Source organism: Cicer arietinum, chromosome 3, assembly GCF_000331145.2.
Source record: "Cicer arietinum cultivar CDC Frontier isolate Library 1 chromosome 3, Cicar.CDCFrontier_v2.0, whole genome shotgun sequence".
Taxonomy (NCBI): domain Eukaryota; kingdom Viridiplantae; phylum Streptophyta; class Magnoliopsida; order Fabales; family Fabaceae; genus Cicer; species Cicer arietinum.
In genome coordinates, this window is record NC_021162.2 from 32012225 (window position 1) to 32032694 (window position 20470).

The following is a 20470-nucleotide window of genomic DNA, read 5'->3' on the forward strand; positions in this document are numbered from 1 at the left end:
TAGAAGTTCAAAAGCAGAAATAAATGAAAACTTGGCAAAAAGATGTTTAAATTGATGCACAATTAGTTACAAGCATAGAGTAAAACAGTATTCCATGATAGCAAAATTTAATTAATTTGCAGATAGCGGGAAATTATGTGGCAAAAGCACAAGACATGAAAAGTCTAGTTATCAGAAATTTTAGGTACCAACCACTGAAAAGGGTTAAAACGCATATTGCATTTTGGTAGCAGTATATCATGGCAGAGAATTCAGGTCCAATTCTCTGATGTTTCCAACGGATCATTTTACGCTCTATAAGTGCATCACTTGACAATCTCATGAGATTTGAAAAAGATAAATATACACGAGGAAGAGTGAAGTAAATACAGAGAATCAAAATTCAACACTAATCAAAATGGAGGGTCGAAAAGCGATCGAATTAAAGTTGTTGTAGTAAGCAACCAAAGTGGTTGGAATATGTGTATAACTTAACCAATCAATCCAAATTCCCACAGGAAGAGCTTGAGACTTGACATGCAACTAACTATTAGGCAAGTTAGGGTTTATGCAAAAAGCCCAAACTTACTGTACATAAGCTTGCCCAAAAGGCATAAAAAAACTACTTTTCCCTCACACGCTCCTCACTTGAGAACCTCACATACCTCTCCAGAAGGTTTAAATTAAAGATCCCGGTATATGAAAATTGGATAAACAGAGGTTCCTGTCAAATTTCAAAATCTTATCAGGCTTTTATCTGAGTATCCCTCTAAAGAATCATTCAATAGAGCTCATTTTGTTGCAAAATTAAAAGGAAACACCTACATTCGGTGTCAGCCACTTTCTCTCCTGCAGTTACCGGGCAACAAGTACTTGTATCTATCTGCATTGTTTAACAAATAAGCAGGAAGATGCACTGCTGAATAAGAATGAGGAATCGGTCCGAGTTTTCCAATGATCTCCTTAAATGTATACTCTTCAGGAAGCATGTCAAATAAGTCAGCACCTTTGCATATCACATTCTGAATCCGGTCAGGATTCAAGTAATGAGGAAACCTCACCCGATCGTAGTGGCTGTAAGCTTTCATCTTAAACACAAATTCACTGATATGTCGGAAACAGAAGCTACAATGCCAGCCAGCATCTGACAGCAGTAGATCAGACTGCCTATAGTGTGCATATCTTGTCTTGTCGGTCTGGTATCTATGGATTGACGCTCTCCAACTTTTGTTGTCAAGAAAAAACTCGAAAGAGTACAAGTAATTCTTGAGTTGAAGATGAAGAATCGGAGGGGTGTCCTCACACCACCTTAATAGATTAATTGTGTGTGCACTAGGAATCTCGTCAACATCGGACATTATCAAAAGATCGTCATCTTCGATGCCTGCTATCCTCAGAAGTTGATCCAAGGCAACTCTTTGATATGCCTCCTCAATAAATGGATTTTCCTTTCTCCTGAACCTTCCACCAATCACCCCATATGTCAGTCGAGGCTCAATAAACTTGAACTTGTCCCTATTGTTTGCAAAAATCAACGGTTTGGTGAATCCTGTAAATGTTGAGTTTGATTCCAGTAGTACATACTGCGAAACATAAGGATACATTTCTTTCCATCGGATAGTAAGCATGTCGACTTCATTGCTAAACAAAACAGCATCAAAGACTCGTCTTGGTGATTCGCGAATTCCCCAACCATGAAGTTTGCAGAGAGACTCCATTGACACGTTCTCGTGATAATAGTGAGGGATTTCATGAAAGGGCTTTGGCGGAGATTCCCACAACGGTCTTAGAAAATACGAGATTTTCTGCCCGTGCAAATAGAGGACAAAGATGCCGACCGGGATGATCACGAACATAAATATGTAAGTCTTGAAGTCAAATCCTCGTAAAATACACCTGAGTCTCGACATGCTCAGTGCTGCAGGTGTTCCCTGCTGTATAGAAAAACAAAAAATCTCTAAGCCAAAATGACAACTTAGTAGTCTAAATATCCTTAAGCTACATGATTGATTACAGAAAATTAAATTTAACACACGAACCATCTTCATCTACATGCCAATCAGATTAGATAAATAATAACAATGAAATGAAATGACGTGAAAAGAAAAATGGTTTAAAAACCACATATCCTCATTTATCATATAATCTTCAAATAAAAATACAAATGGGGAATAATGTAGAAAATAAGATTCATAATATTAATGGCAGACACAGAGACAACAAAACATAGACAAAGGTTTAAATGGCAAAGCAAAGCGTAAAAGAACACAATTATCGAATTGAAAACCCTAATTCAAATGCCATATTGAAGAAAACCTAGAGTTTAATCCTTGAAAAGCCAAGAAAAAGTGATGAAACAATGGCCTATCAATTAAAAAGATAAATCCATCAACAATAAAAAAGTTCAACACAATAATAGACAAATAATCAAACATCAATATACATAGATAAAGGGGAAAACTGAGGAAGAAGATAATTTACCCCTTAAATCCGTCAAAAACTCAATCAAAATTTGAAATTTGAAAATAAATAAACGAATTTGAATTGGATTCTGGAAACGGATAAACTTAACAGACCCAAAAAAAAACCAAAACTCAAAGTTCCCGTTTTGCATTGACAACAAAACCCAACTACAAGAAACTCATGAAAACCAGAACCAATTTTTTAAGTAGAGTAGAGAAAGAATTTAACAAAAAACAAACACCCAATTAAGAATAATGAAAAAAAAAAAATTACCTGTCCGCAAACATCATCGCAGATATCATCAGTTTTCTTCGAATTATAATACCCCTCAGACATGGTGAAGAAGAAGCCACAAAAACAAAAGTTTCTGTCTTTTTTTTTTTTGTGTTGGGAAAATAAAAAATGGGAAATAAAAGTGGAGAATTGGGTTTTGTGTAGTGTATTTTTATTTATTTATTTATTATTTATGAGTATCGAAACCCTCTTGAATGAAAGGTGGCCAAAAAAAATGCAAAGAGGCAAAAACCCAGTAAAGCAAGCAACGATATTTTGTTTGAGGTTATGTTTGTTTCTCTCTCTTCTACTTTCTCTCTCTATGGGTTCCCTTCATTCCCCATAGTGGTAATTGTAATTGTAATTTGTAACGCCAATTATAGCCGTTTGGTGTGGGATTGTCGTTCTTTAAGCAGATAGGGTCCCCTCTCTCTCTCTAAAAATTGGAAGATTGAAAGATAGATGACGATACGAACGAACGAGGGAGCGATTTACACTTAAACTTCACTCACGCATCCGTAGGGATACATATAGATATGCGCATATTGTTATTTTTTTGGTAACAAAAGAAAACGATATATATTATTTTTTGATAAATTATTTATATCTATATTTCTCTAAAAAATCTATAAAAAAATTCAATTTTTTTTTTTATTTTTGAAAAGATAATCAAATGAGGAAAAAATTTTACATGGATTTTCCTCAGAAAAATATCGATTTTATTTTGTCAAAAGAATTATAAAAAAATTTCTCGAAAAATTATTTCAAAATCAATTTTAACTAAAAATGTATCAAAATATTAAACTGGTTTATATTTATAAACTGATTTCAAACCAGTTTAAAACTGTATTGAACTTAATTTAAAAGTGATTTTTAAGAACTGAAACGAACTATTGATAGGAATCAATACACTTCAATTTTTGCACCATGAACATTGGTAATTAAAATTAAGATTTTCTTTTTATGCAATTAAAAGTAAAGTTAAAATATTTATTTTATATTGATTATATAACAATATCTTTTACGAGTCTTCTCTGTCCTAATTTATTTTGTTTTACTCTCTATTTACTTATTAATTAATAATTAATTTCGTCCATTATATTTTCTTTTAAAAATGGTATTATTTTTTTAGTTTTTCTCTCCATTATATATTTTTTTATTTATTAATTTTTCTTACCAATTTTTATTTTATTTGACAGATTTTTTTTAAATAATTTTTTCATCTTCCCTCTCTACTTTTAAAGTTTTATACATTAATTGAAAAAATTAATATAATATAAATTATACAAAAGATAAATAGTATTTACTGATCTAATTAGTTAAAATACGATTTTTGATGAATTAATTAGTCCAAACATAATTTTTTTTACTTATTCATTTGTCTCTTGATTATCCTCAAGAAAAGTATTTGAAAAATTATAATATAGATACTATTGACAAAAAAAATTATAACTAATTATAATTTGTTATGTAATCGATATACGTGAGTCATGGATCCATTACTTAAAACACATTATTTCACCAAACAATTAGTTGTTGAAGTTGAAGATTTTATTTTATTAGTGATGTGTTCTTGAATATTCTCTAGATATGTGTATGAAACAAAATTATAATGTACTTATTAACACTGAACATTATAATTTTGTCAATGTTCAGTTAGTTAAAAGATTATATTTAATGAATTAAATTGTTTCCTTAATCAAAGATAATCATATTTGAAAAGTTGGATTCAGTTTCCCCAATTATCTTTATACCTTCTAAATTCTTAAAAATTCAAAATTATATTTTTAATTTTCATTCAATGAATGGTAAAAGAAAAATTATTCCAAAATCTCACCCCTCAACTAAATATCAAGTTATATTTTTCCATTAAAATTCGGTACACAATTTTTCACTATCGAAAATTTTGTTTTTCAAATTTCTGGTAAAACAATTTTACTGAAAATTTCGCCAAAAAATTTCAGGTAAAGTATTTATACTACCGAAAATTTGTGCCTTGAAATTTTCGGTAGTTAAATTTATGTTACCGGAAATTTCAAATTTTTGAAATCTCCGGTAGCTACATTTACCTTACCGGAAATTTCAAATTTTTGAAATCTCCAGTATTTACTTCTACTTAACTGGAAATTTCAAAAATTCGGTATGTTATTTATTTATTTTTGATTTACTTTTTAATTTTTTAATTTTTTAATTTTGTTGAAATAGGGATGAAAAAAACACAACCATTATGTATAGATTTGACTAAAGCATTCATAACTGATCAAATTTTTGAGTCACGAGAAGTTGTCATATCATGGGTAAAAGAGATTGGCCGACAAAATCGAGTAGCAGTTATCATTACTCGATCTGACGTAGAAACTGGATAGAGAGGAAAGAAGTCAATATTAATTATTGGTTGTGATAGAGGTGGAAAATATAAGTCAAATAAAAGTAACTCAGGTACTTCAACTAAAAAATGTAGTTGTCCATTTAAACTAAGATCGAGACCATTTAAAAATGTTGAGGGATAGATTATTAGTTTAATGTGTAGACTTCACAACCATGAGTTAGTTGCTACTCTAGAAAATAATGCATTTATGAGACGCTTAAAAGAAGAGGATAAGAAACATGTTGATGAGCTGATAAAGTATCACGTTGCACTGAGACACATCTTGTCATCTTTAAGAGATCGAGATAAGGAGAATGTGACTAATATCTCTCAAATTTATAAGCGAAGAAGCACATACATGAAGAATTTGAAAGGACCTAGAATTGATATGCAACATCTGTTGAAGTTACTTGAAGCTAAGAAGTATGCTAGTTGGAGTAGGAATCATGGAGATTCCAACGTTGTGAGGGACATGTTTTCGACGCACCCAGATTTTAGAACTGTGTTGAACATGTTCCCTCTTGTATTGATCATGGATATCACCTTCAAAACCAACAAGTATATGTTACTATTGTTTGAAACTATTGGTGTAACTTCAACTGAGTTGGATGTAACGTTGCATTTTCTTATATGGATTGTGAGCGTCAAGAAAAAATTTGTTGGGCATTGGAGAAGTTAAAAGAGTTGTTTATTTCAAACACCCCATTTCCTCAAATGATCGTAACTGACAAAGAACTTGCTTTAATGAATGCAATTGAATTTGTATTTCCATCTTCAACAAATTTACTTTGTCAACTTCATATTAAGTAAAATGTTGGAGCCAAATGCAAAAAATATATATTAAAGAAAGATATGCAGGAACTCATTCATGAGTTGTGGAGGAAAATTGTTTATTGTTCTGAAGAGAAGGAGTACGATGAACTTTTGCAAATGTTTGAGCAAACATGTGTCGATGATATTATTTTCTTTGACTACGTAGAGACACATGGTTGAATCCTCACAAGGAACAATTTGTTGAAGCAAGGACCAATCGAGTATTGCATCTAGGAAATACTACGACTAATAGGTACATCATTAAAACTTTGAATTTTGTTTTATATTTATACTTATATAGGATTAAACATGCATGATATAATTTTTATTGAAATAATATCAAATCTTTTTTATGTTTGAATATTAGGGTTGAGTCTGCTCATTGGTCATTAAAGAAATTTTTGGAACACAATAAAGGTGATTTATGTAAGGCATGGATAAGATGATAAGGGTCGCAAATAACATATACACAATAATCCATTTTATGAGAAATTGACTTGGGTTGCATCCAAGAAAGCCTTAGCTGATATTGTTCATGAATACAAGAGATTCGTCTATGTTGGTAACGACAAAGCTGCGTGTTGTTGTATACTTAGAATCACTCATGGATTACCTTGTGCATGTGAGTTGGCACGATACAAGCTAGAAGGTATTCCAATCCCATTAGATGTTTTTCATATACATTGGAGGAAATTAACCATGAATAGTGATCAAGAGGAAGAAAAGTTGGAAAATGATTCAGAGTTTGACATTACATCAGAGATGAATATAATTTGGAAAACATGAAAAACACTTAATGTTGCTGGAAGTAGGGCATTAAAGAGGAAGTTGCGTGAAATAGCATATCAAGAGACAACATCAATGTGTGCACCACTGGATAAGATCAAAATAAAAGATGGTGTGAAGAGGAAAAAAGGCAATAATCCGAAGGGATTTGACGTATATCGCGACCCTTCATATTTTAAACATGTTGATGCATTTTATTCTAATAATGCAAATACTCAAGTTTCTCGGCAAGGACCTATGAAAGCATCCCAATAAGCCTCCCAACAAGCATCTAAACAAGCCTCCCAACAAGCATCCAAAGAAGTCTCCCAGCAAGCATCCAAACAAGTCTCCCAGCAAGCATCCAAACAAGTCTTTCAGCAAGCACCTATGACGAGTCAATTTAGAAAATATTTCGACGAGTTTCCTCCTCTAATTCATCCATATATTGAAGACATAATTAATGTTACAACAGATGGAAACTGTGGATATCGTGATATTGCTGCTTTACTTGGTCATAGTGAAGAATATTGGAGCATTGTGCATCGTCAATTGTATACATAGATTAAGTCCAAACCTAATTTATATGTTGTATTATTCAAGGAACGTTTGCAAGAAGTGACAGACTCTTTACTTGTAATTGATTTGGAAAACCAACCCAACAAGAAGTGGATGAGCATTCTAGATATGGGTTACATGATATCAACAGAATATAATCTCGTTCTTGTTACATTGGCAAAAACTTTTTATTTGACTTTTTTTTCTTCCATTTAAGGGTGCACACAATAAAGACCTATCACGTGATCGTACTATCAACATTGTTTTTGTTAATGAAAGTCATTGGGTTCAAGTTAAATTAAAATCTGCATGTCTGTTATCTCCACTTGCATGACATTGGAAGATGCATCGTAGTGATGACTCTACATCATGGACTATAGCTTATGCAAGACGTCTACAATATTAGGGTTCATTAGATTTAGAAAATACATCAGATTATATGTCTTTGGCAGATGATTGACACTTTTGATTTAAAGTTTCATTTCATATATATGTTGTTTTCAATTAGTTAGTTTATTTCCTCTACAGTTCATATTCTTTTTTGTAACAAAATTCATTCACAAAAATTAAATCATTTCAATAAATAAGATAAGTCTAAATAAATAACTTTAAATAATAAAGTCTGAATAATAAGTCAATCGAGATAAGCCTAAACAAATATGTCTAAATAATAAAATAAGACAATAAAAATACAACTACAGTACTACTAATAATCTCTTCATCTACATATGTATAAAGCTCTCTCTAATAAGACACACATCTCATCTTTAGGATCTAGTCTATGTAAATCTAAACTCTGTTGTATAAGAACACCTATTAGTTGACACCATGTATACCATTCACCATGAGTAGTATCGGGACCAGCATCATGACTAGGACTATGACCGAGATCAACATCATAACTAGGACCAACACCAGCATCATAACTAGGACCAGCACCAGCTTTTGTAGCAACGTAAGGGATCATCCGAGGAAAAATTCTCCATAAAATGGGATGCTCAAAAGACCCTGACATCGTCAAGAGTAATAATCATTTCATCAAATGGCAGGTGAAATGAGCTAGTCTCTGTGTGCCAACTCTCAACCAAAACAGATATTAGATTACCGTCAATCGTGTGCAAACTATATCATTGTAGAGAATGTAATCCAGATATAGTAATCCAATGATCTAATTGAGCAGGTAATACATACCTAATATCAATGAATTTGTCTTGCTTTTTTCCATTTGAACAACTTTTAAGACACACCTATCCTGTTTAATTAAAATAATACGCAATAACTTATAATCTAAATATACAATTATTTCATTAAACTCTAATGAACTATACTGTAAATATATTAAAATATACATAAAAACTATACTATAATAAACTTTTTATAAACTAAACTATACATATCTGACGTCTATCCTAAAATCAGCTTTGTTAATACCAATATATTAAAATATACATATTATGTTATATTATAATACGTAATAAAATAAATTATTTACTAACCTGTCCATTTCACACTTTCACTGCAATGTGGTGCTCATAATCCTTAAGGAAAGAAAGATCGTAAGGACCTCTAGGAAATATAGGTTGTTCAAGCTGCTGATGATAATTTGAAATTTGAAATTTCCGGTAGTTATGAACCAATACCAGAAATTTCTATTCGAAATTTCCGTGAGTTTCACCTTGAAATTTGAAATTTCCGGTATTGATAACAAACTACCTGAAATTTCAAATTTCCAAGTGTATCTCCCAGAAATTTTAAAAATGAAATTTCTGGTGTTGAATATGACTACCAGAAATTTGGTTCCTCTTGAAATTTCCGGTAAAGAAATTTTTAGAGCAAAACACCTTTTTCCAGAACACGCAAATAGTGGAGGTATGATGCCACTTTTTAATTTTTACAGTATAGATTAGGTGTATTTTGGGCATTTCAAATTTAAATTTTTTAAATGGATGGCATATGGTTAATTGAGGGGGTACGAAATCCAGCTTTCTTATATTTGAGTCATGTCGGACACTAAATATGAGTACTTCTCTATAAAGATCTAAGCCCAAAAGGCCTAACCCACATATATTATGGATTGACCACAAGGGTGAATGTGGAAACACGAGAAAGGGGGTTGACAACTTTTTAATAATTTATAAATAAATAAAAAAAAACTAGTTTGGTTTTGGTGACTTACATGGAGTAGAAGCAATATGATTCAGAGGTAGCAAACAATGAAACCATAATAATTTGAAACTTATATTTATCCTGGTTCACCACTAACTTGTCTACATCCAATCCCCTCATTTATAAGGCTTTAATCCACTATTTCAAATACCTTAAATTACAAAGCACCTGACCCTCCAAGCCAGTCGTCCTAAACAGTCTAACAACCCCAAACTTTTGAGGAACTAACCACCTTAACCCAACAAGCCAAGTCTTCTCCTAATAACCTGACAGCCCCAGATTGAAGAATGAACTAAACCACTATTGGGTTTGATTCAAAAGATGGAAACTTGAGTAGTTGCTTCTAACAAAGTTGATAATAATAATAATAACTCTCACACTCTAAGAAAATAACACTCAGAAAATATTTATAACCTGAACAAGTGTTTCTCTCTTTGAACTCTAAGAAGAATAGAGAACTTTGAGCTTAAGTTCTTATACTCTTTTATGTTTTTCGATATTTTTCTCCTTCAGCCTTGAAATCTGAATTGTATCTTGTTCAGATTGAGTTTGTAAATTCTACAAATTGATTCTATTTCTATTTTTTTAGATTGATTTTGTAAACTCTTCAGAAGAAGAAACTAAACCACTATCAGGTTGGATACAAAAGATTGGAACTTGAGTAGTTGCTTCTAACAAAGCTGATAATAATAATAACTCTCACACTCTAAGAAAAGAGCACTCATAAAAATATTTCTAACATGAACATGTGTTTCTCTCTTTGAACTCTAAAATGAATTGAAAACTTTGAGCTTGAGTTCTTCTACTTTTTTCTAATTTTCGATGCTTTTCTCTGAGGAGCCTTGAGTTTCTATTTATAGTGAAAATTTGGAGTTCAATGGAGTCCTTGTTTAATTCTGAATTGTATCTTGTTCAGATCTAGTTTGTATATTCTTCATATTGATTTTGTTCATATTTTGTGTAGATTGAGTTCGTAAATTCTTCAGAAAGATTCTATCCATATATTGTTTTAGATAAATCTTGCCCAAATCTTAGTTAAATCTTCTTCAAATCTTAGTTAAATCTTCTTCAAATGTTGATCAAATCTTCTTCAAATATTGACCATATCTTCTTTTCAACTTGGTTTGAGATTTTTCTTCAATTATAAATATGAATCAAATTTTATTTTAGATTTTCATCAATTATAAATTTGAGTCGAACCTTATTTTAGATTTTCTTCAATTATAAATTTGAATCAAATCTTATTTTAGATTTTCTTCAATGATAAATTTGAATTAAATCTTATTTTAGATTTTCTTCAATTATAAATTTGAATCAAATCTTGTTTTAGATATTCATCAATTATAATTTGGAAACAAATCTTATTTTAGATTTTCTTCAAAAACATGAATCTTCTTTCATACTCTTTCAAGTCAAATATATTGTTTTCATAAAATACTTTTTGTTAACATCAAAACTCTAAATGTAAAACCAACTTGGTTCCAATAATCTCCCCCCTTTTTGATGATGACAAAACTTGTATTTTCTATAACAACTTTTCTTTATATTTCTTTGACTCCCCCTAACTTAGGGATCCCCCTAAGTCTTAGTATCATTTTCTCCCCACTATATCAAATATATTTCTCCCCTTTTTGTCATCAGACAAAAATACTTGAAAGTGAAACTTTGTCTTTTATTTTTCGTTATTTTTTTTTGAATAAAATAAACATAATACAAGAAAATATAATAAGTAGTGTGAAACTAAACTACTTGGAAGTGATCACAACATTAATCGGGTTTGAAGGTAAGGTTTAGGTTTTTCTTGATGAAGTAAAGCCTATCTTCAGGTAGTGGTTTGGTAAATATGTAAGCCTATTGGTATTCAGTCTCTATAAATTGAATGTTTAGTACCCCTTTTTGAACAAAGTCCCTAATGAAGTGGTGTTTGATCTTTATATGTTGAGCTCTAGAATATATGATAGGGTTTTTGGTTAGACAAATGACAAAAGTATTATCGCAATAGATAGGAATGTTGGATTCTAGGATTTTGTAGTCTTCAATTTGATACTTCATCCAAAGTAGTTGAGAACCTGTTGAAATGTACTTAGCCTCTGTTGTTAACATTGTAATGATGTTTTGTCTCTTACTTGACAAAGATATTAAGTTGTCACCTAAAAAGGTGCAGTTTCCACTAGTACTCTTTCTCTCAAGTTTATCTCCAGCATAATCGGAATCATAGTATCCACTAAGTTTGTACTTAGGAGATTTCTTGTAGAACAAGGTAAGGTTGGTAGTACCTTTTAGGTATCTAAGGATTCTCTTAACATCAGTTAAATGTGATTCCGTAGGGTCAGCTTGAAATCTTGCACATACACATACACCAAATATGATGTTAGGTCTAAAAGTGGTAAGGTAAAATAGGGATCCTATCATACCTCTATAGGTTTTTTGGTCAACTTTTTGGCGTGAATCATCTTTTTCAAGTGAACAAGTAGGGTGCATTGGTGTAGTCATAGGTTTGCAATCACTCATCTTAAACTTCTTGATAAGCTTTTTTGTATATTAAGTTTGATGAATGTATATACCTTTTTGACTTTTCTGAACTTGTATCCCTATGAAGAACATAAGTTCTCCCATCATACTCATTTGAAATTCAAGCTACATCAATTTAGAAAATTCTTGGCAAAGTGTCATTAGTGAATCCAAAAATAATATCATCAACATAAATTTGAATAATAAGAATGTCATCTCCTATTGATTTTCCAAAAAGTGTATTATCTACTTATCCTCTTTCAAAGTTATTTTTAAGCAGGAAGTTACTAAGTTTATCATCCCATGCCCTAGGTGTTTGTTTTAGACCATACATAGATTTTCTAAGTTTAAAAACATGATTTGGAAATTCAGAAGTTTCAAAACCTAGGGGTTGTTAAACATAGACTTCTTTACTTATATAACCATTTAGAAAAGCACTTTTAACATCCATTTGAAATAATGTAATGTTATTATTTGTGGCAAAAAAAAAAGTATGATACGAATAGCTTTTAACCTTGCCACCAGCGTAAATGTCTCAGTGTAATTAATGCCATCTTGCTAACTGTAGCCTTGTGCGACAAGTCTTGCCTTGTTTCTGACCACTTCACTTTTTTCAATTCGCTTGTTTCTGACAAGTTTGTAGTCTTAATGAATTTGATTGGAGTGTTCATAGAAGTCTTCTGATTCTAACTTTTAATCTGTCACTTCTGTTTCTGCTAATGTATCAGGTTCCTCTGATGGTAATTCTGATTCTTTCTAGTAGTTCCAGTTATGTTGATATGTGTGATTTCTCTGCCAGTTTTGATTCTGTTGATACTCCAGATATTTTTGGTTTATCATATGGTTATGGTTCTGGTTCTGGTATTGATAGGCATTATGCTGACCAATCCTTCTTCCACCAGAGTCAGTTGGCTTTTGTTTGTTAGGTCTTGGAACATAGACCTTTTCCCCTTCATGTATTGCAAGCATCCATTGACAAGGCACCATGACTGGTGTTTCAATTTGATTGCTTAGAACATTTGCAACATATGGTTAGATTCAGTTAAATGTTTCTAGTTCTTAAATGTTTCTTGTCTAGTTTGCTAGTTCTTAAATTTTCTTGTCTTTCCATGTGGTTACCATATCAGAAAATATTTTATTGTGACCGTTCTTATAACAAATAGTACATAAATCATCAGAGGGAACACCATTAGATTCAGTTACTTTTTCTTGAAATCCTATTCCTCTGTTACCATTCCTACTAACCCCATAAACCATAAATTCATACTTGCTTCTTTCCATACCATTATCAAGAAAATATTTAAATACTTTTTCATGCTTATCAGAGTTACATGTGGTATTTCCATTGATGTTGAACTATAATTACTTTTCAGAGTTAGATTTTCATCCTTAAGTTCAACATTATTAGTTTTGAAATTTGCATTCTCTGTTTTAAGTTTAGTAATATTAGTTTTCAGAGTTGCATTTTCTGTTTTAAATTTAACACTTTGATTATTTAAAACATTAACTTTTTCAGTTAGATTTGTATTTTCTTTCCTAAGTGTTTTCAAGTTTAAAGATAATTTGTGATCCTTATTTAAAAAATCATTTACAACAGTAATTAAATCAAATCGATTTAAGTCAAAATATACCTCAATTTCTTCATCTGTTGATTCACTTCTAGAGTCTGAATCTGCGTTGGATCTTGATTCAGAGTTAGTAGGAGCCATTAGAGCCAAGTTTTTCTGTTCTTCATCATCTTCTATATTGAACAAGTCATACTTTTTAACTAGGAGGTTGGCCTTTGCTTCTTGAACTTGCTTGCTTCCTTTATATGTTAGAATCAGACTATCATGAATACACTTTGTTGTCTCTTTGTTGGTGCACTTGTCAAACTCTTTTAAAGTGAGTGCATTTATGATGAATGTTCTGGATTTTTGATGCATTTGTACATCTTCTTTTGATTAACATTCATCTCCTTTCTTGTAATTTCAATACCATCAGTATTCTTTGGAGCAATATAATCATCTTCCACCATGTCCCAAAGTTCAGGATCTTGTGAAATAAAGAAGCTTCTCAACTTGTGCTTGTAGTACTCAAAACGTTCTCCATTAAACAAAGGTGGCGTGTTGATGTTTCCTCCAACAACTTCTTCATTGCATCAAACATGTTGAACCCTTGGATCTTTTCTCAAACACTGTAAAGTGCTCATCCTTGAATCAATTTGACACCAATTGAACCCTCTGATACCAATTGAAGGTGCAAACACCAGAAATGGGGGTTGAATTATGTTTTGCAAAGTTGATAATTTTTTTGCTAATTTGATGAAGATTGGTTGATTTTTATGAATTACTTAGATAAGAAGCAATCAAATTCAGAAGATGCAAACTATGAAAGCATAAATAATTTGACACATATACTTATTCTGGTTTACCACCAACTTGACTACATTCAGTCCCCTCATTCAGAAGGCTTTAATCCACTATATCAAATACCTTGAATTACAAAGTACCCGACCCTCCAAGCTAGCCTTCCCAAACAGTTTGACAACCCCAAAATTTTGAGAAACTAACCACCTTGATCCTACAAGTCAAGTCTTCTCCTAACAACCTGATAACCCCATATTGAAGAAGGAACTAAACAACTATTGGGTTGGATACAAAAGATTGGAACTTGAGTAGTTGCTTCTAACATAGTTGATAATAATAATAACTCCACACTCTAAGAAAAGAACACTCATAAAATATTTCTAACCTGAACAAGTGTTTCCTTCTTTGAACTCTAAGATGAATTGAGAACTTTGAGCTTGAGTTCATTTACTCTTTTATTCTTTTCGATGCTTTTCTCCTTTAGCCTTAAGTGTCTATTTATAGTGAAAATATGGACTTCAATTTAGTCCTAGTTTAATTTTGAATTGTATCTTGTTCAGATTGAGTTTGTAAATTCTTAAAATTGATTCTATGTTTTTTAGATTGAGTTTGTAAACTCTTCAGATTGATTCTGTTTTATTTTTGTTCATATTGCATTTGTAAATTCTTCAAATAATATCTTCTTCAAATTTTCATCAAATGTTGATCAAATCTTCTTCAAGTCTTGACTATATATTTTGTTCAACTTAGTCAAATATTATAAATATGAATCAAATCTTATTTTAGATTTTCATCATTTATAAATTTGAATAAAATCTCATTTTAGATTTTCTTCAATTATAAATTTGAATCAAATTTTATCTTAGATTTTTTTCAATTATAAATTTGAATTAAATCATATTTTAGATTTTCTTCAAAAACATGAATCTTTTTTCATACTCTTTGAAGTCAAGTTTGTTGTTGTTATAAAATACTTTTGTTAACATCAAAACTCTAAATGTAAAACCAACTTGATTCCAACAGAGCGAATCCCAATGCAAATAGAGCAAACAAGCCCAATATCTTTCGGTTTAGTAGTCATAGGTTGCGCATTTCCATCCTTTGGGGAGTATCATCTTCCCATCTTTAATTTACTTTAGGTAGCTCCCCTCAAAGACGTCAATATTGGAAGCTACCAACGTAACTTGGATCAATGCTTTACCAACACCAGCAACAAAGTGAAGAGCAACATTCATTTCCAACTTGGAGTTGGCCTTCTCTGGTTTGTCCATATTCGTCTACATGGCATCATTTTCCTTCTTGAACCAAAGCCAAAGCCAAGCCAAGTCGGGCCAGGCCGAACCGAACCGGGCCAGACGGTGGCGGCGGCGGCGCGCGCGCGCATGTGTGGTGGTCAATATTGCTTGCGTTCTCCCTCCTTCACAAAATTGGGGTGCCCATTGGGGCCCTTCCCAAGTTCATTACCTCCACCTTATATACCCTACTAGTGTGTGGTATCCCTCCAATGTGGGACTTCTCAATTTTTTCAATTCACAACAACACTAGCTCTCATAAATGCCATCATTATTTCCAATGAACTTTTCATTAAAAGCATCATCATTTCCAACAATCCCCCACTTGAATTTAAAAAATAGGTTTTTGAATAGCGTCAGACGCTTCTATAAGATTGTGCATAAACAAATGTGTCTTTTGACTTGAACCTTTGCATAGCAAGTAAGATTCAGATTCAACAAGAGTGACTCGTAGTCTTGAACTCTATCTCTGACATCAAACCCACACACAACTTTTTCATTAGGTGTATTCTCAAAAGCCCGTGCATTTAGGGGCATGCACGTGTATCCCAGTCTAGTGAACGCTCTAGGAATTCTGCCTCGAAATTCCATAGGAAGCAGCCTCCACTTCCACATTCACGTAGGTGAGTCTATCAAGAATACTCCTGTAGCTAAGTACTCCACTCCACATAGAGTATAGATCTCATTAAGAGTTTCTATTATCTCATCCTTTTATCGCTTCAGGAATCGTGCTTCTCATATAAACATAACATGTTCATCTCATATCACTATGACTTGTTATTACCCATTGAACCTAATTCTTGGGATCTCCAGTCTATTAGGTCGGGTTACCATCATAAATGACTCATTGATCTATAGGCAATAGTCCCTTCCTTTTGGATGTATTTTGGACTTTCTCTCTAGCTAATCCTTTCGTCAAAGGATCAACTAAATTTTCATTTGTGCGTACATGATCCACAATAACAGCTCATTTAGAAAGTAATTCACTAATTGTGCTGTGCTTACAACATATTTGTCGTCTCTTACCGTTGTAATAACGATTCTCAACTTTTGCAATAGTCGCGGTACTATCGCAGTGGATCAACACAGCTGGTAGCGGCTTTTCCCACAATGGGATCTCTGCTAGCAAGCATCTCAATCAGCTTGCTTCTTCACTAGTAGTAACTAGTGCTATCATTTCAGACTCCATAGTGGACTGAGTCAATATCGTCTGTTTCTTCGATTTCCATGATACAGCTCCACCGGCTATACTAAAAACATAGCCACTAGTTGCTTTGGAGTCATCTGATAAGGTGTTCCAATCAGCATCACTGTATCCTTCAAGGACAGCAGGAAATCTTCGATAATGTAATCCGAGACTCATTGTCCTTTTAAGGTATCTCATGACTCTTTCGATAGTGTGCCAATGCTCCATACTAGGTCTACTAGTAAACCTGCTCAATAATCCAACGACATAGGCAATGTCGGGTCTAGTACAGTTAGTGGCATACCTGAGACTGCCAATGATGCTCGCATATTCATTTTGTCTAACAACTTCACCAAAGTTCTTGAAAAGTTTTACACTCGGATCATATGGTGTGCATGCAGGTTTACAGTCAAAGTAATTATATTTCTTTAGAATCTTTTCAACGTAGTGAGATTGATCCAAAGAAATTCCCTTTTCTGACCTAGTAATCTTGATTCCAAGGATTACATTCGCTTCTCCGAGGTCTTTCATATCAAAGTTGTTACTCAACAATGATTTCACGTTATTTACAGCATGAATGTTTGAACCAAATATGAGTAACTCGTCTACGCAGAGACATATGATAGTGCAAGTGCCATTTTCATACTTGTAATAAATGCATTTGTCCCTTTCATTCACTTTAAACTCATTCGACATAATCAAGTTGTCAAATTTTTCATGCCATTATTTAGGAGCTTGTTTAAGACCATACAGAGATGTATCTAATTTACAGACCTTGTCTTCTTGTCCATGAATTGCAAAACCTTCAGGTTGTTCCATATAAATTTCTTCTTCCAGGTCACCATTTAAAAAGGCTGTTTTAACATCCATCTGAAGTATCACCAGGTTATGAATAGCTGCAAGTGATATAAGCACCCTTATGGATGTTAGTCTAGTGAATGGTGAGAAAGTGTCGAAGAAGTCTATATTTTCTCTTTGTCTAAAACCTTTGGCTACAAGGCGTGCCTTGTATTTATCAACGGATCCATCGGGTTTTAGTTTCTTTTTCAAGATCCATTTACAACCTATTGGTTTGCAACTAGGAGGCAAGTCTACCAAATGCCAGATCTTGTTAGATTCTAGGGAATCTATTTCATCGTTTATAGCTTCTTGCCATAGATCTGCAATCAATGATGACAAGGCTTCTTTAAGATTCGCAAGATCCTCTTCTAAATTATAGGCCATGTATTCTGGTCCATAATCTTTAGCAACTCTTACTCTTTTACTTCTTCGAGTTTCTGTTACGTCTTGTTTGTTGCTTTCAGTGCTTGTTGTCACAGGAACTTGACTAGGCTCACTGCCCCCACTATTTCTTGATTTGAAAGGGAATTTATTTTCATAGAAGTCAACATCATTTGATTCTATGATCACTTTCGTGTTTAGGTCATAAAACCTATACGCTTTGTTGTTTACTGCATACCCAATGAATGCACATTCATAGGCTCTACTAGCGAGTTTAATTCGCTTGGGATCAGGGATTCTGACGTAAGCCAGACAACCCCAAGTTCGAAGATAAGACAAGTTGGGCTGTCTGTTCTTCATTATCTCATAAGGAGATGTTTTGCTTTTAGAATTAGGAACTCTATTCAAAACGTAGCAAACAGTCAAAATAATTTCCCCCCACCAGTGAGACGCAACACCAAAATTAAGCATAATAGCAACAACTAATTCAGTAAGAGTTCTATTCTTTCTTTCAGCTTTACCATTCATTTCAGGTGAATATGGTGCAGTTGTTTCATGTACAATTCCTTTGGTTTTATAAAACTCATTAAACAAGCTGGAATCATACTCTGTTCCTCTATCACTACGAAACCTCTTAATCTTTTTGCTAAATTGATTTTCTATCTCAGTCACAAATATTTTAAACATGTCAAGCGCTTCACTTTTATTTTTCATGAGATATACGTAAGTAAAGTCAGAACAATCATCAATAAAAGTGATGAAATAACATTTTCCATTTCTGGTTAGCGTTCCGTCAAGTTCACATATGTCAGAGTGTATTAATTCTAGAGGTTCAGATTCTCTAACTATTGATTTATGGGATTTCTTAGTTATTTTGGCTTGACTGCAAAAATTGCATTTTTCAAAATCCTTAATAGATAATTTTGGAATCAAGCCTAAATTACTTAAGTTTGAAATCACACAACATGTAAGCAAAAGGAGACATCTTATTCATTTCAACATTTAATTTAAACATGCCATCAGTGGCGTACCCTTTTCCAACAAAGATACCATTTTTAGAAATGGTGTACAAATCGGCCCCTATAGACTGAGTAAACCCTGCCTTATTGAGAAGAAACCCTGAGACCAGATTCTTTCTTATTTCTGGAGTGTGCATGACATCCTTCAGAATTAAGGTCTTTCCAGAGGTGAATATTAGTTCCACATCTCCAATTCCAGCAACATTAGTGGTGTGAGAATCTCCCAACAACACTTTCTTATCTTCAACAGCAATGTATGTTTTAAACATAGCACGATCATAACAGACATGACGTGAGGCGCCAGTGTCTATCCACCATCCATCTGATCCACCAACAAGTTTGATCTCAGTTATCATTGCAACAAATTGCTCTTCAGTCAAGTTGGCCTGATTTACAGTGCCTGGCTTGTTCCTACACTTGCGTGCCATATGACCCTCTTTCCCACAATAGAAACAGAGAAAGGGGAGAGGGCCATTTCTAGGAGGTGGGGGCTGCCTAGCAATTGCGACCCTTGGAGGGTTCCCATTCTTATTGCTGTTCTTTGAAGTGCGATTCTGATTCTTCAGTTGTTTGCCGTTTGCCTTCAGAACTGCTCAGATGAACTTCTTTTTCTTGTTATTTTCCACAAGAAGAATTTCATCTTTCTGGTCTTGCTTCTGAGATTCCTCCTCAATTCTAAGGCGGGTTATCAGACTTTCTAGAGAAAATTCTTTAGTTTTATGACTAAGAGAATTTTTAAAATCTTTCCAAGCAGGGGGCAGTTTGTCAATAATAACAGCGATCTGAAACTGTTCATTTAGGGACATACCTTCAGAGATGATCTCGTGAGCTATTTTCTGGATTTCATGAGATTGAGCTTCCACCGATATGTCATCTATCATCTGATATTTGAGGTAACGGCTAACATCATACTTTTTGGCTCCAACTTCCTCAGTATCATATTTCTTCTTTAGAGCATCCCAAACCTGTTTAGCAGTATTGTTGTCGGAACTGTAGTAATCATACAGATCATCAGCAAGTCCATTAAGAATATAATTCTTACATAAGTAATCATCATGTTCCCATTGGGTTAATTCTGCACTTGTCAAGCTGATTGTTCACCTTCTTCTGGTACAACAGGAATGTCATCCTTCAAAACGTTGGCAAGCTTTTTCGTGGTTAGAAAAAAAATCATCTTTTGTTGTCATCGTTTGAAGTGACTTCCCTCAAACCGAAACGATTTGTTGTAGTCAAAAGCAGAAGAACCTGACCCAGTAATTTCGTCGGCAGACATGGCAGTTCGAAAACGTCTTAAAATTGTTGTTTTTGAAATTAGAAAACCTTTGCAAACAATTTATGCCACCGAAAATATTACTGGGTTGAGTCGCGGACTCGGCCGCTCTCTTTAAGACGTTTCGAGGCACTGCCAAAAATTGTGCAAGGCAGACTACCAACCACGAAGTCCCCAGGATAAAACAGCCTAGATACTCTGTATCGGAGTTCTACTGCACTATAGAAAACCGTTCTAG

The 20470-nt window shown here is 33.2% G+C and overlaps 2 protein-coding genes across 4 annotated transcripts; one reads left to right on the forward strand and one right to left on the reverse strand.

Moving 5' to 3' along the window:
• Positions 1-301: 301 nt before the first annotated feature.
• Positions 302-3227, reverse strand: LOC101506317 (uncharacterized). Of its 3 annotated transcripts, XM_012715434.3 has the most exons (3): positions 2716-3227; positions 805-1913; positions 302-703 (listed from the first exon to the last, which is right to left on the reverse strand). In XM_012715434.3, the coding sequence occupies exons 1-2, from the start codon at positions 2776-2778 to the stop codon at positions 813-815; spliced, it is 1164 nt and encodes a 387-aa protein (XP_012570888.1). In that variant the 5' UTR covers positions 2779-3227; the 3' UTR covers positions 302-703; positions 805-812. The 3 variants fall into 3 exon arrangements, with proteins under 3 accessions (XP_012570888.1, XP_004499394.1, XP_073222899.1); XM_004499337.4 differs by having other exon boundaries at positions 302-1910; XM_073366798.1 differs by having other exon boundaries at positions 302-1913.
• Positions 3228-5237: 2010 nt separating this feature from the next.
• On the forward strand, positions 5238-5762 carry LOC101508356 (uncharacterized). The gene has a single exon (XM_004499340.1). It carries the CDS (start codon positions 5238-5240, stop codon positions 5760-5762), a length of 525 nt encoding a protein of 174 aa, XP_004499397.1.
• Positions 5763-20470: the final 14708 nt, after the last annotated feature.